Here is a 12770-nt window from a genome sequence, read left to right as displayed (position 1 = left end):
TTTGCACATGAGTCAACGGTCAGCGTTATGCATCTGATAAATATCCAAACGCATCCACAAATTAAATAGGATAAAACTAATTATATATTTTTTATGGATATACGTGTGAGACTTATAAAATAGAATAGTAAAAAAATTTCATAACTTATTATTGGATTTTAACTAGCATACGCTTTTTAAGTAAAAAGCGTGGAAATTTTTACGTGTGGATTCCACACTCCACACTTAATCACAATGTGGACAAGATAAGCCGTATTAGTGACGCCATTTCCACACTTAATCGGCAGCCCTGCAGTCTAGTCTAGAGCATCACTATACTCTTTTTTTCCATCTGTCCACCCGCCTGTGGTGTTTTTGTATGGTAACACTGCGTCCCGGGCTTTAGATAGTTACGCTATGTGTAAGTTTTAGGTAAATAACAGGATATCTGGGTGTACATTTGCAACTGAAAAGTGTTTTAATAATTTACTGTATCCGAATTGCACCGTTAATATTCGAAATAGGATATTGTTATTATTGTTAAATGTAAGCTGAATGTAAGTATCGAAAGTCCGGGACGCAGTGTTACCATACAAAAACACCACAGGCGGATGGACAGATGGAAAAAAAGTTTTTTTTTTTTTTTTCATAGGTAGTTCTAGACCGTGGTAGTTAGTACACATTGAGGTAACACTTTTTTGGTATGGTCCGCTCTATAATGGAGATAATTGCGCCCCCATAGTTTGTTACAATTTTAGTGTTAGGGGGAGCTTACCTGGTAAAATGGCAACTTTTTCTCAACCAGTTAGTAATGTTTTCATGTCTTTTTACAGTGCATGCATGACTGCTTGCCATGTTGCCAGGGTTTTTCCGTTGTGATATATCCTTTTATCTGTTTTGGGGTCAAATCTCATGCGAGAACGATAAATTACCATTTCATAGATACACATTCTCATACAATAATGATTGCTGAACTGAAACAACTTTGGAATTAATTCAATTTATCATTGTTTGTAGCTAAAATAAGCAAATAGAACAAATTAAAAACATAGTATATAACTAGGTCTAAAATCAACCAAGTCACATTACACAGAAAAACATGGAAAGCCTCATCAGTAGGTATTTGATATAATTGAAAGGTCAGTAAGGTATAATATGCACTACAATTTAATAAATAATTATGCCGTTGGAAATATATTAATCATATTTTAATTTATTTATTTTGCTCTATTTAATGATAATTATTTACCTACTAATTTATTACATATTTGTTTGTTTATTTACTTAGTAATTGATCCGTCATTATAATTGCAGCCAAATCTAGGGATATCAATTTGAGAGAGGTAATATCATTTGAACTATCTTCAACTCCCTTCTAATTGCTCATATGGACGGTACTTTGAGGAAGACAACTAAGTCTGTTTTGCTTGCTGAGCTCGAGAAACCTGTTTGTGATGAGATACAATCACAATTAACTGCTCCAACCAATGGAATGACTACTGCCCATCTTATTGATGCTATGGCAGTTATTAAAGTGGTAAAGTCTGGTCGTGTATCCACATCTGGCGAGCTTGCTTATAAGCTATACAAGTTCATTATTGCATCACTTGGTATACTGAAATGCAAGAGAATTGATGTTGTATTTGACAGATATCTGGATCTTTCAATGAAGGAATAAACGTGAAACATCGGAAGCACTAGAGGTACTACAGATCAGAAGTTCAGCCACACCAATACCAAATCAGTGGCAAAAAATTTATAATACAAAAAACTAAGTCAAGTGAAGCGCTGTCCTTATTTCTTCATGGAAGCAAATACACGAAGAAAGGTTCAATGAAGGAGCAGATTTTTGTTATTGGAGGTGGTTTTGCTCTGAAAGTATTGAAAGTAAAAATAAGGTGTGTCTGTGCACATGGAAAAATTGTGTTCTGACCATGAAGACGCAGACACAAGACTCCTTCATGCCAAGCATGCTACTCGAGATCACAGAAGGATTATGATTCAGTCTGCAGACACTGATATCGCAGTGCTCTGTGCATCGCATTTCAGAGGTCTTACTGCTGAACAAGTGTGGTTCCGCACTGTGAAGTACAAAAGGAGGTACATCCCTGTACATAAGATTTCTGCGGGGCTTAACGAACAAGTATGCACCGCATTACCGCCATTCCATGCTCTATCGAGATGGGATTCCACAAGTTATTTATTAAATGTTGTAAAGAGAAAGCTCATGCAAGTGCTTACAGGAGGCACCCAGAAAGAGGCACTCTTGGTTGAATTGGGAAAGGAGATACCTCCTAGTGATACAACCTTGAAAGCTTAAGTTCTTTAGATGCCAACTCTACAAAACCAATGACGGAGCCATAAAAAAAAAAAGTACATCAGCTGATGAATTACAATATCAGCTTTTCTGCCATAAAAAGAAGTTAAGGTCTTCCCCCAACTTTTAATGCTTTAATGCAGCACATTACACGTACTAATTATTAATCCTATATTTGGAGGAAAGCACTTGAAACCAAGCAGGATCTACCTTCTCCAAACAATACCAGGTGGAAAATTGAAGATGACAAGGTTCAACCAGTTTTGATGACGAAGGCCCCAGCACCCGATGGAGTTGTCATTTTGCCGTTGCAAGATATCAGCATGAGGACGCGCAGGTTATTCATCCAAAATCAGTAATCATGGTTGTAGTGAAGGTGTTGTGTCGAAAACCCATAAGTGCACAATAAAAATTGAGATTGTGACATGTGTAGGCTTACATTTCATTCTGTAATTAATGGGTCACAAAAGTGCCATTGTAACTATATATTGGAAAATATTGATAGTTACATGACCTTTTGACCTAAAGTCCTGTTCTAATTTTGTTTTCTTTTGTTTCTTTGTATGAATATCAAACATTTGCTACACATTTAATGAAGTATAACTGATTGCTAAAGTGACTGAAATTAGGATATCTATTTTGTTATGAACTAACATTGTAGTTTTGGAAAATGTTAAGACGTGTTTACTTTATTTTTATACGTTTTCAGATCTTTGAAGTGATTGTGAGCAACAGGCCTTACAAGTAATTTTATTGAATTACTGTGTTGTTGTAAAGCTCAAAAGTGTGCTCAAAGAATTGCAATTGCAACTTGTACAGGGCGAACAAAATTTACCCATATAATTAGCTGGTCATCAAAATGGCCATATGGTTATATGTTAATATGCTGTAGTCACGTGACCTTAAAAAACCTGAAGGAATGTTCCGATTTTTTAAAAATTTTGTTTGTCAAATATTTAAAAGTGGGCTTTTTTTTTTTTTTAAATAATGGTTTATTTCAACATAACTGTTCAACTTAGAGAGATTTTGCTTATGAAATTAGTTGTTGTTTCTGAAAAATGTTGTGACTTTTGACTTGATCACGTCAAGGTATTTGCACAAAGTAATTACTTTATCAGAATTGGTCAGAGAGAGTCATGCTGTAGAAAAATACCAAAATGTGGTCATTTACCGACATAGCAAAGAAATTCCCTGTTAAGTTTCCTTTTCAATGAATGTTGACCATTTTTTATAACTTTACAGTGTGTTTATATAACATGGCATAGCATAGTAAAAAAATGATATCACAATTTGAGTGTACTAGCTACCTGGTGATGTTCAAAGTTTGTACTATAACTACCTATGGCATCAAGTTTTGTAAGTAATTCCAGCTGTACGAAACGATTTTCTCAACCACTTGCTCCTGCTCTATAAAGACAATTTGATTATTATTATTATTATTTTTTATATTATTATATTATTATTATTATATGATTATATTATTATTATTATGTTATGTATAAGTATATATATATATATATATATATATATATATATATTATATATATATTCTATATATATATATATATATAATTATATATATAATAGATATATAATATATAATCATTAGTAGTAGTAATATTATGCAAGGTCGGGTAGGTTTGCAAGGGGGTTAAAGTGAAAGTTTCACAAAATCCAAAATTTTGGAAGTCTCAACATTTTTTCCTTGTGCGAAATCTACGCAAAATGCCTATGAGTACACACACCTTTTATAATATCTAAACCATATATCAAAATTTTTATGATTGAATGGATACTAGTGAATAATATATATATATATATTATATATATTATATATATATATATATATATATTATATATATTTGTATATATGTGTGTGTGTGTGTGTGTACTACAAGGGTCTAATTGACCCCGTCTAATTGATAAAAGGAAAGAAAACACCAACTGGTAACGTAACCAATCTCGAGTGTCCACCACGAACTGGCGTCTCTGTAGCTGAATCAAGTTATTAGATCTAGGCTAAACCAAACTCTGAGATACAAAAATAGTCTTTCTTTCGCCCTGCAAAAAAAAAAAAAAAAAAAAAAAAAAAAGAATAACATAAAAAAGGAAAACGAATTGAAAGTACCAAAACATGAAATACAAATCACTCCCAATAATGTTCATCTCAATTAAAATGTCACACATTACCTCTATATGAAACTCATCAGTTCAATCACTCTCTCTATTTTCTCAAAAACTAAGAGATAAAAGTGTCAGTCAGAGAATTCATTTTATGTAGTGACATTCGAATCCATCTGTGAAAAGAAACTACAATTATCAGAAATGAAATAAAAATGGTCAAGCATACAAATGCATAATTGTGACATGGAAGAAAAAAGAAAACAATTTTCCACGGCACTTCAGCTTCTCTCAAGGCATCTGTAAAATGTTCAACTGTTTAACAAAGTCTTTTTATCTCTATTACCTTTCTGGATGGATCTTCTACGCTTTTCCTCTGGATCTCGTTTTACTGAACACTTGCACAGTCTCTTACTAGACTAGCCACTTTTCGCCTGCGGTCTGATTATATTACACTCTAAAGGCCCCCTTATACTGAACGATTGTCTGAACGACTGTCTGTATCGTTCGTAAAAACACTGAGCATGGGCTTGTCTGAATGCAAAAGTGGGCGGAGCTTCGTGTCTGAACGATCTCAGCGGGAATCTGTCACGACCAGGTTGCTGGCTTGCGACGAAAGTCTGTCATACACAGGTCGTTCAATGTATGGGTGTGTCTGCCGATATGACGCTATCGCGGGCCTCTTCTCGAGACAAAATCTTTGTTCCGACTGAAATTGGTGCGAAGATCGTTCATACTGTATGAATAATGAATGTGTGTGTGGGTCGATAACGACAATCAGACAATCGTTCAGTGTATGGGGGCCTTAAGAAACCCTGGTTTCGTACATACGATCGTATTCAATTGTTCTAGAAGGTTCGGTGAACACGTCCTGTTTGGCGCACGAACAGACTCACGTGATTGCATTTTTCTGACGTCACGGTCAAATGACTCTCGACCAGCAGTTAGGTCAACTTGCGCACTCACCTCTGAGGCCTGACAATGTTTTTACTACGTAGGCTTGTGCCGTTCAGCCACCCGCAATGATATCGTGAAGCTTTTCCAAAAACTATATCTTAGTTTACCAGACCACTGAGCTGATAACATCTCTCCTAGGACTGGCCCGAAGGATTAGATATATTTTTACGTGACTAGGAACCAATTGGTTACCTAGCAACGGGACCTACAGCTCATTGTGGGATCCGAACCACATCATATCGAGAAATGAATTTCTTTCACCAGAAATAAATTCTATTGGTTCCCCGTTGGCCGAGCCGAGAATCGAACTTCGGAGCTTTTCCAAAACACTCGTAACTGTTCTGTTGCACATTACAATGTGTTCGCGACCAAGTCCGTTGCGCCCTCTCTTAGTGCAGTTAAACATATATATATATATATATATATATATATATAATATATATAGATAATATAATATATATATAATTATTTACCCACCACATATTTATACACCATATATAAATTATAGAGAACTTTATAATATTATATATATCATATATATATATATATAATATATATATAATATATATATATATGTGTGTGTGTGTGTTTGTTAGGACAAAAGCCTTTTCATTTTAGGTCCTCGCATATAACTAACACTAAATACCTGGGTATATAACTGCTCAAAAAAGGCAACAACATAAGGATAACAACACATAATATGTTTTCAGTCATAATTAAATCAACAAAACTGAAACTGCTAAGCTTGAACTGACAAACCTCTCAAATTGCAGACAGTTTGAGTGTGTTCCTGAGCGAGAGTTGGAAGAATGGCTGAACAAAATCTACACGCAGCACTCTTAATGGAAGGGTTTTGCAAGGATGCACTATATATGCATATACATACATACACACATACACACACACACATATATATATATGTATGTATGTATATGCATATATAGTGCATCCTTGCAAAACACTTCCATTAAGAGTGCTGCGTGTTGATTTTGCTCAGCCATTCTTCCAACTCACGCTTCGGGAACACACCCAAACTGTCTGTAATTTGAGAGTTTTGTCAGTTCAAGCTTCGCAGTTTCAGTTTTGTTGATTTAATTATGACTGAAAACTATTATATGTGTTGTTATCCTTATGTTGTTGCATTTTTTGAGTCTTAGTTATCTGCGAGGACCTAAAATGAAAAGGCTTTTGTCCTAAATGAAATGGGAACGAATGCTTCCCTGGGGTCTACTTAATGTCAGAGATAATTTCCCGACATAAACTGATCGCACAGCATCTTTATCAAGCTACCTTCGGTGAGAGCACTGCTCCATCCCCCACCCCATGTACACCCACCTTAGCCTTGTTTCTTTAATATCTAGGCCTACTATGGTATCCAACTGACACCCTTTTCAATAATTGTATACAATGAAAAGAAAACATAAATTGGACGGCAATTCCAGAAATAGATGAAGTCCTATTCTGTTCATCTCGTAGGGAGGTAGTGCCATCAGTGCACCTCACGAGGTGCACTGTAGGCATTACTTGAGGTTCTTTGCAGTGTTCCTTTGGCCCTTAACGTCAACCTCCTTTTATTTCCTTTTACTGTACCTTTATTTATACTCTGTTTCTTCCATCTTTTACTTTCCACTCTCTCCTATCTATTGTTTCATAGTGAAACTGCAAAGTTTTCCTCTTGTTACACCTTTAAACCTTTAACTTACGATTTCCTTTTCAGTGCTGAATAAACTCGTAGGTCCAAATGCTTGGCCTTTGATCAAAATTTTACATGCCATTTTACATGAGCACACCTTTACATGAGCATTTAATAGGAATTTATCAAAAGAAATAAAGATAAATCTAAAGATTTCTTACTTCTAAAATATCATAATTTCACAAAAATTTTCGAGCCAAATTTTAGAATGAGTAGCATATAAGGCTTTGAATAACAGCCAGTATAATTCCTTTCAAAGTGAAAGTAGTCATCATGGAAATATCTCATCCAAAAATGGACGACTTCGTCTTCATTAGTCTATTGGCGGGCTTTGTGGATCAACCCTCCCACAGGGACTTTCCTTGCCCTGAACTGCTGAAGGACTTCCACCGAAAATCTGTGGTTGACGCCATCGTTAATCTGAAGGAAGAAAATGCTGCGTTGCAAGTGCAGCTGCAGGGGAAAGGATGGCAAACATCATGCTGGCAATTCCAGATCGGCCGACATCCTGAATTCAGCCGACAGCTGGATAGACAGGTTGACGAAAACCTGAAACTCAATGAGAAAGTTGTATCCTTGGGAAACGAAAACCGTAGACTCAAGAGAGAGATCGAAGATCTGAAATGGCAGTTGCAAAAGACCCCAGTTGGTATTTCAGGAGGACGACCAAGAGACGCTGTGAATCTTGATATTGGTAATAATAAACTCTGTAACAAAATCCAGGAGTATGCCCAACAGGTAGATGATTTGATGAGGAAAATAGAAGAGAAAGAGAGGTTGGACATATCAGCTTTGAAACATCAAGTAACTCTGTTGAACGTGAAGACGGAAGAGTTGGAGAACACGAATACCCAGTTGATCGAAGCAATCGACCTGCAAGTAGTGATAACAGAAGTTCGAACTGAAGTCGAGAAGTTACGAGAAGAACACAGAAGACTGATGGGCAGTAGGGACAGACACACTGCAGAACGAGATCGTCTCGCGGAGAAGGTGAATGACTACGAGAAGCAGATTGCAGAGTTGAAGATGAAACTGGAAGAAGGGAAGCAAGAGACCACGGCTAAGAGGAGCCAAGTCAGTGCCTTGAACGATGAACTGCAACGAATGGTGAAGACTCGCAACGAATTGCATGATCAGGTTGCCAGTCTGCAAGAAAAAGTGATGGACAAGGACAGAAAAGTTCGAGAGTTAAAGGAAGAAAACAAAAGAGTAAAGAACAGTGCGGAAAAGGAAATCCAGAATCTGGAAGACCGCGTGGAAGATCTCTCCAACGAAATTGAATATCTTCGTAAGGTTAATGAACTTGGCTGCAACAAGGAAATTAACAATCTCAGAGACCAAATCATTAGACTTGAGATGGATAATAAGATACTGAATGATATGAAGATGGACAAAGTAAAGGAAAACATAAATCTTGAAGGTGAAATGGAAGAGAAGAATAACGTAATAACGCGTTTAAGGAACAGGCTTGATGACTTAAGACACGAAAGAAAAGACCGGAGGAATGTTGGCCACAGAAATGCAGGCGGAGAAGAGGAACTCCACGTTCATGCGACAATATAGCTTTGGAGAAGAACAAGGAAAAAAAATATTTAAACTAGATACCAATATTTTAGTTACAATATGATTAACATGTTTTTGCAATCAGAGGATATGGCATAGTTTTGGAAGAATTTTAGTTTTCAGGTACAACTAAATTTATGTAGAGCTTTCAACTTTGTTATGCAAATGGAAATTTATTTAATGTTCAGAAGGTAATATTGTTATGTTGCATGCACAAAACTGTATTGTAAAAAAGGAATAAAGAATTGTTATTTCACAGATCACTTTCTTCTTCTTTTTTCCTCTTTACCTCAAGTGCGCTGACATCAAAGTCATGTTTAAGAACCTAATACGACTCTGAAAAAGCCATAGAAGAAAACTATGGTTTAAATATATGTAAGAGAGCCTAAGAAAGCATAAGTACAAGGAAAATTCCAAAGTCTGACACTAGTGAACAGAAGAAAGCATGATTCACAATTAATCTGGGATACAGACAAAAGGGCCCCATACACTGAACGATTGTATGAACGACTGTCTGAATGATTGTCGTTATCGACACACACACACACACACACACTATTCAGACAGTATGAAAGATCTCCGCACCGATTTCAGTCCGAACAAAGATTTCGTCTCAAGAAGACATGGCATCCTTTCTAGAGGAGACGTGCGCGATAGCATTATATCGGCAAACAAACATACATTGAATGACCTGTGTATGACAGACTTAAGTCACAAGTCAGCAACCCGGTCGTGACAGATTCCAGCTGAGATCGTTCAGACACTAAACTCCGCCCACTTTTGCATTCAGACAAACCCATACACAATGTTTTTGCGAACGATACAGACAGTCGTTCAGTGTATGGGGCCGTTTTTAAGGGTGCGTTCACACCAAATGCGTCGCGTCGCGTCGCGTCGAGTCACGCTAATTCATGACTCGCCGTGAATCGCCAACCAGTTAACGCTGCTTTCATTTAGCCTTAGTAGAAATGGGGTTGTTAGGGTTTTCTACTTTATTTCTATATTGCATTTCAATTTACGAACCAAGTTATGTCTAATAAAACTGTACTCTTTTATATCTTATTTTCAATTTTATACTCGTGTAGGACAACATTTGATATAATCAAATTTCGTTTTATCTTTTCTTTGTATCCATATGATATAAATTTAAAATCTTAAAACTTACCTATAGTTTTTGAAAATCATTATGTCAAGTAGTTAATTATTATATATAAATATATATATTATTCCTATTCCTCTTGATGTCTCGGCTAATTCATTTAGAAATGTATCTTTTAGTTATTTTGTAAAATTCAATAAAAATAAAACTTACCTTAGAAAGATGGCCATTTTTTTTTTACCTCAGTTCCAATTGCCCGCCTGTGGTTAGTTGTTTTTCTTAATGGACATTCCTATTAGCTCCACTGGAATCTTGAAATTGTCATTTGTCATCCTAAAAAAGTTGCAGAATTTTTCTGGATGATTTACAAGGTCAGGGAATAAATGGTTCAAATTGCCAAATTGTGGCTTCTTGGTGTTCAAATGATGCCCTCAGATTCTAGGTTAAGTTTTTTACGTTTGCGATGCCAAAGCATTAATGTCACCAAATGCGTCGCGTCGCGTCGAATCACGCTAAATCATGACTCACCGAATGCATCAAGTGACGTTACGTCGCGTCGAGTCAAGTCACAAATAGAGCTGGACCTATTTTAGACGTCAGTCATAGTGAGTCTCATGTACCGATCGGAACTATGCTGGTCGACCTACTAATAAACTTGGTTCGGGAGCGCCCTGCTATTTATGATGCTTAGTGACCCCAAACACCATGATCAGCATGACTTCATTGACACTTTATGGAAAGAAGTTGCTGCTGCAGTGTCATGCACAGGTAAAAGTCAACAATTCTTTTCACTTTAAACCATATATTATGATTTGAGCAATACATTTTGCTTGTATACTACTATGGACTATAGGCTAATCTAAATTAGCAACTCAAAATAGCCTAAATTTTCAGTATCCCTTTTCTTTCCGTAAGCCTGTCATTTCTAATAATGTCGTCTGTTATGTTGGGTAGGTTTTCCACTTTTCATGTAGTCTAAAAACCTGATATCAAAGTTTCTTTTACACGGTTTAAACCTCAAACATAAATGTGGAGCTCTCCCCCAAAACAATTACCTGGCAATGAAATATTCGAAATTTCAATGTTTTCTTTTAACCTTAGAAAAATAACATCGTTGATCTCTCTCTCTCTCTCTCTCTCTCTCTCTCTCTCTCTCTCTCTCTCTCTCTCTCTCTCTCTCTCTCGTATACCTACTGTATTTTAACATGAACCAAGTACACATACATATTGAGGGAGCTTGCGACTGTTATGCAAACGATCGAAAGTTCATCAAATCAGTCAACTGCTAAATCTACATCTAAATTAAACCTTTTTTTTTCCTGGAAGTTTTACAGTAGTGCACATTTTTTGGACAATAACTGGGCTGCATCTTTACATGTTGCCTTTGAGTTCTGGTACAGTGATTTTGAATCAGTTTTTGTGTTAAATTGTATCAATTTGCCGTTTTATTAATTTGCGTAGTCTCTTCTCTTGTGGTCAGGTCGGCAAGGTCACCTCGCACAGTGCCCTGTCCCGGAACCCGTGGCGGACCCCTCGCCCGTCCATCCCGGGCCCCTCGTCTGCCGCATTCCAGGATCTGTGGCAGGCCCCTCGCCCGCCCCGTTCCAGGACCCGTGGCAAGCCCCTCGCCCGCCCCATCCTGGGAGGCTTCGTGGTCCCCTCACCCGCCCCATCCCGGGACTTCGCCCATCCATCCCAGGACACATGGCGGGCCTTGCCTGCCCATCCCGGGACTTCGCCCATCCATCCCAGGACACATGGCGGGCCTTGCCTGCCCATCCCGGGACACGTGGCGGGCCTCGCCTGCCCATCCCGGGACCGTAGCAGTCCCCTAGCCAGCCGACCTTGGGACCCATGACGAGCCCCTCACCCATCAGTCCCGGGACCCAAGGTGGGCCCCTCGCTGGCCTGTCCCAGGACCCGTGATGGGCCTCTCTCCGGCCGGATCCGGGACCCATGACAGGCCCCTCGCTAGATCCGTCCCAGGACCCGTAGCGAGCCCTCACCTGTCCCGTTCCGGGACCCATGGCGGGCCACTCGCCCACCCCATCTCGGGACCCGTAGCGGGCCCCTCGCCCGCCCCGTCACAGGACCTGTGGCAGGCCCCTCGCCTGCCCTGTTCCGGGACCCATTGCGGGGCCCTTGTCTGTCTGTCCCGGGACCTGTGGTGGGCCACTTGCCGACCCGTGGCGGGCCACTCGCCGACCTGTGGCGGGCCCCTCTCCAGCTTGTCCCAGGACCCGTGGCAGGCCCCTCACCAGCCCCATCCCTAGACCAGTGGCGGCCCCCTCACCTGCCCCATCCTGGGACCCGTGTTGGGCCCCTCGCCCGCCCTGTCCCGGGACCCATTGTGGGCCCCTTGCCCAGACGTCCTGCGACCCGTGGCGGGCACCTTGCCCGCTCCGTCCCGAGACCCATGGCGGGCCCCTCACCCCTCCCATCCCGTGACCCGTGGTGGGCCCCTCACCCCTCCCATCCTGGGACTCTTCACGGGCCCCTCACCCACCCGTCCCAGGACATGTGACAGACCTCGCCCACCCATCCCGGAACACGTGGCAGACCTCACCCACCCCTCCTGGGGCACGTGGCAGACCATACCCACCTGTCTCAGGACACATGGTGGGCCTCTCACCCACCCATCCTGGGACCCTTGGCGGGACCCACGCCTGCCTAACCCAGGACCTGTGGCGGGCCCCTCGCCTGCCCATCCCTTGACCCGTGGCAGGCCCCTAGCAAACCCTTCCTGTAACCCATGGCGGGCCCCTTGTCCGCCCGTCCTGGGACCCATGAGGAGCCCCTCGCCTGTCAGTCCCAGGACCTGTGGCAGGTCCCTCACCCTCCTGTCCTGGGACCCGTGGCAGGCTCCTCTCCTGCCCCGCCCCGGGACCCATGGTGGGCCCCTCGCCCATCCATCCCGGGCCAACCCCCTCCCGGGACATGTGGCAGACCTTGCCCACCCGTCCCGAGACATGTGGCAGACCTCGCCTGCCCGTCCTGGACACGTGGCAGGCCTCGCCTGCCCATCCGTCCCGGGAGACACG

At 40.5% G+C, this 12770-nt stretch overlaps 1 protein-coding gene across 1 annotated transcript; it reads left to right on the top strand.

The window, feature by feature from the left end:
- Window positions 1-7340: 7340 nt before the first annotated feature.
- Window positions 7341-8630, top strand: LOC135212217 (uncharacterized). The gene has a single exon (XM_064245659.1). It carries the CDS (start codon window positions 7341-7343, stop codon window positions 8628-8630), a length of 1290 nt encoding a protein of 429 aa, XP_064101729.1.
- The last annotated feature ends 4140 nt before the right edge of the window (window positions 8631-12770 follow it).

Source organism: Macrobrachium nipponense, chromosome 40 (assembly GCF_015104395.2).
Source record: "Macrobrachium nipponense isolate FS-2020 chromosome 40, ASM1510439v2, whole genome shotgun sequence".
NCBI lineage: Eukaryota > Metazoa > Arthropoda > Malacostraca > Decapoda > Palaemonidae > Macrobrachium > Macrobrachium nipponense.
Note: the sequence above shows the minus strand (reverse complement) of the source record. Positions and strands in the feature narration are given on the sequence as shown.

What these genes read in the sequence shown, in the direction of transcription:
- LOC135212217 (XM_064245659.1), top strand. Translation starts at nt 7,341, where the DNA reads ATGGAAATATCTCATCCAAAAATGGACGACTTCGTCTTCATTAGTCTA.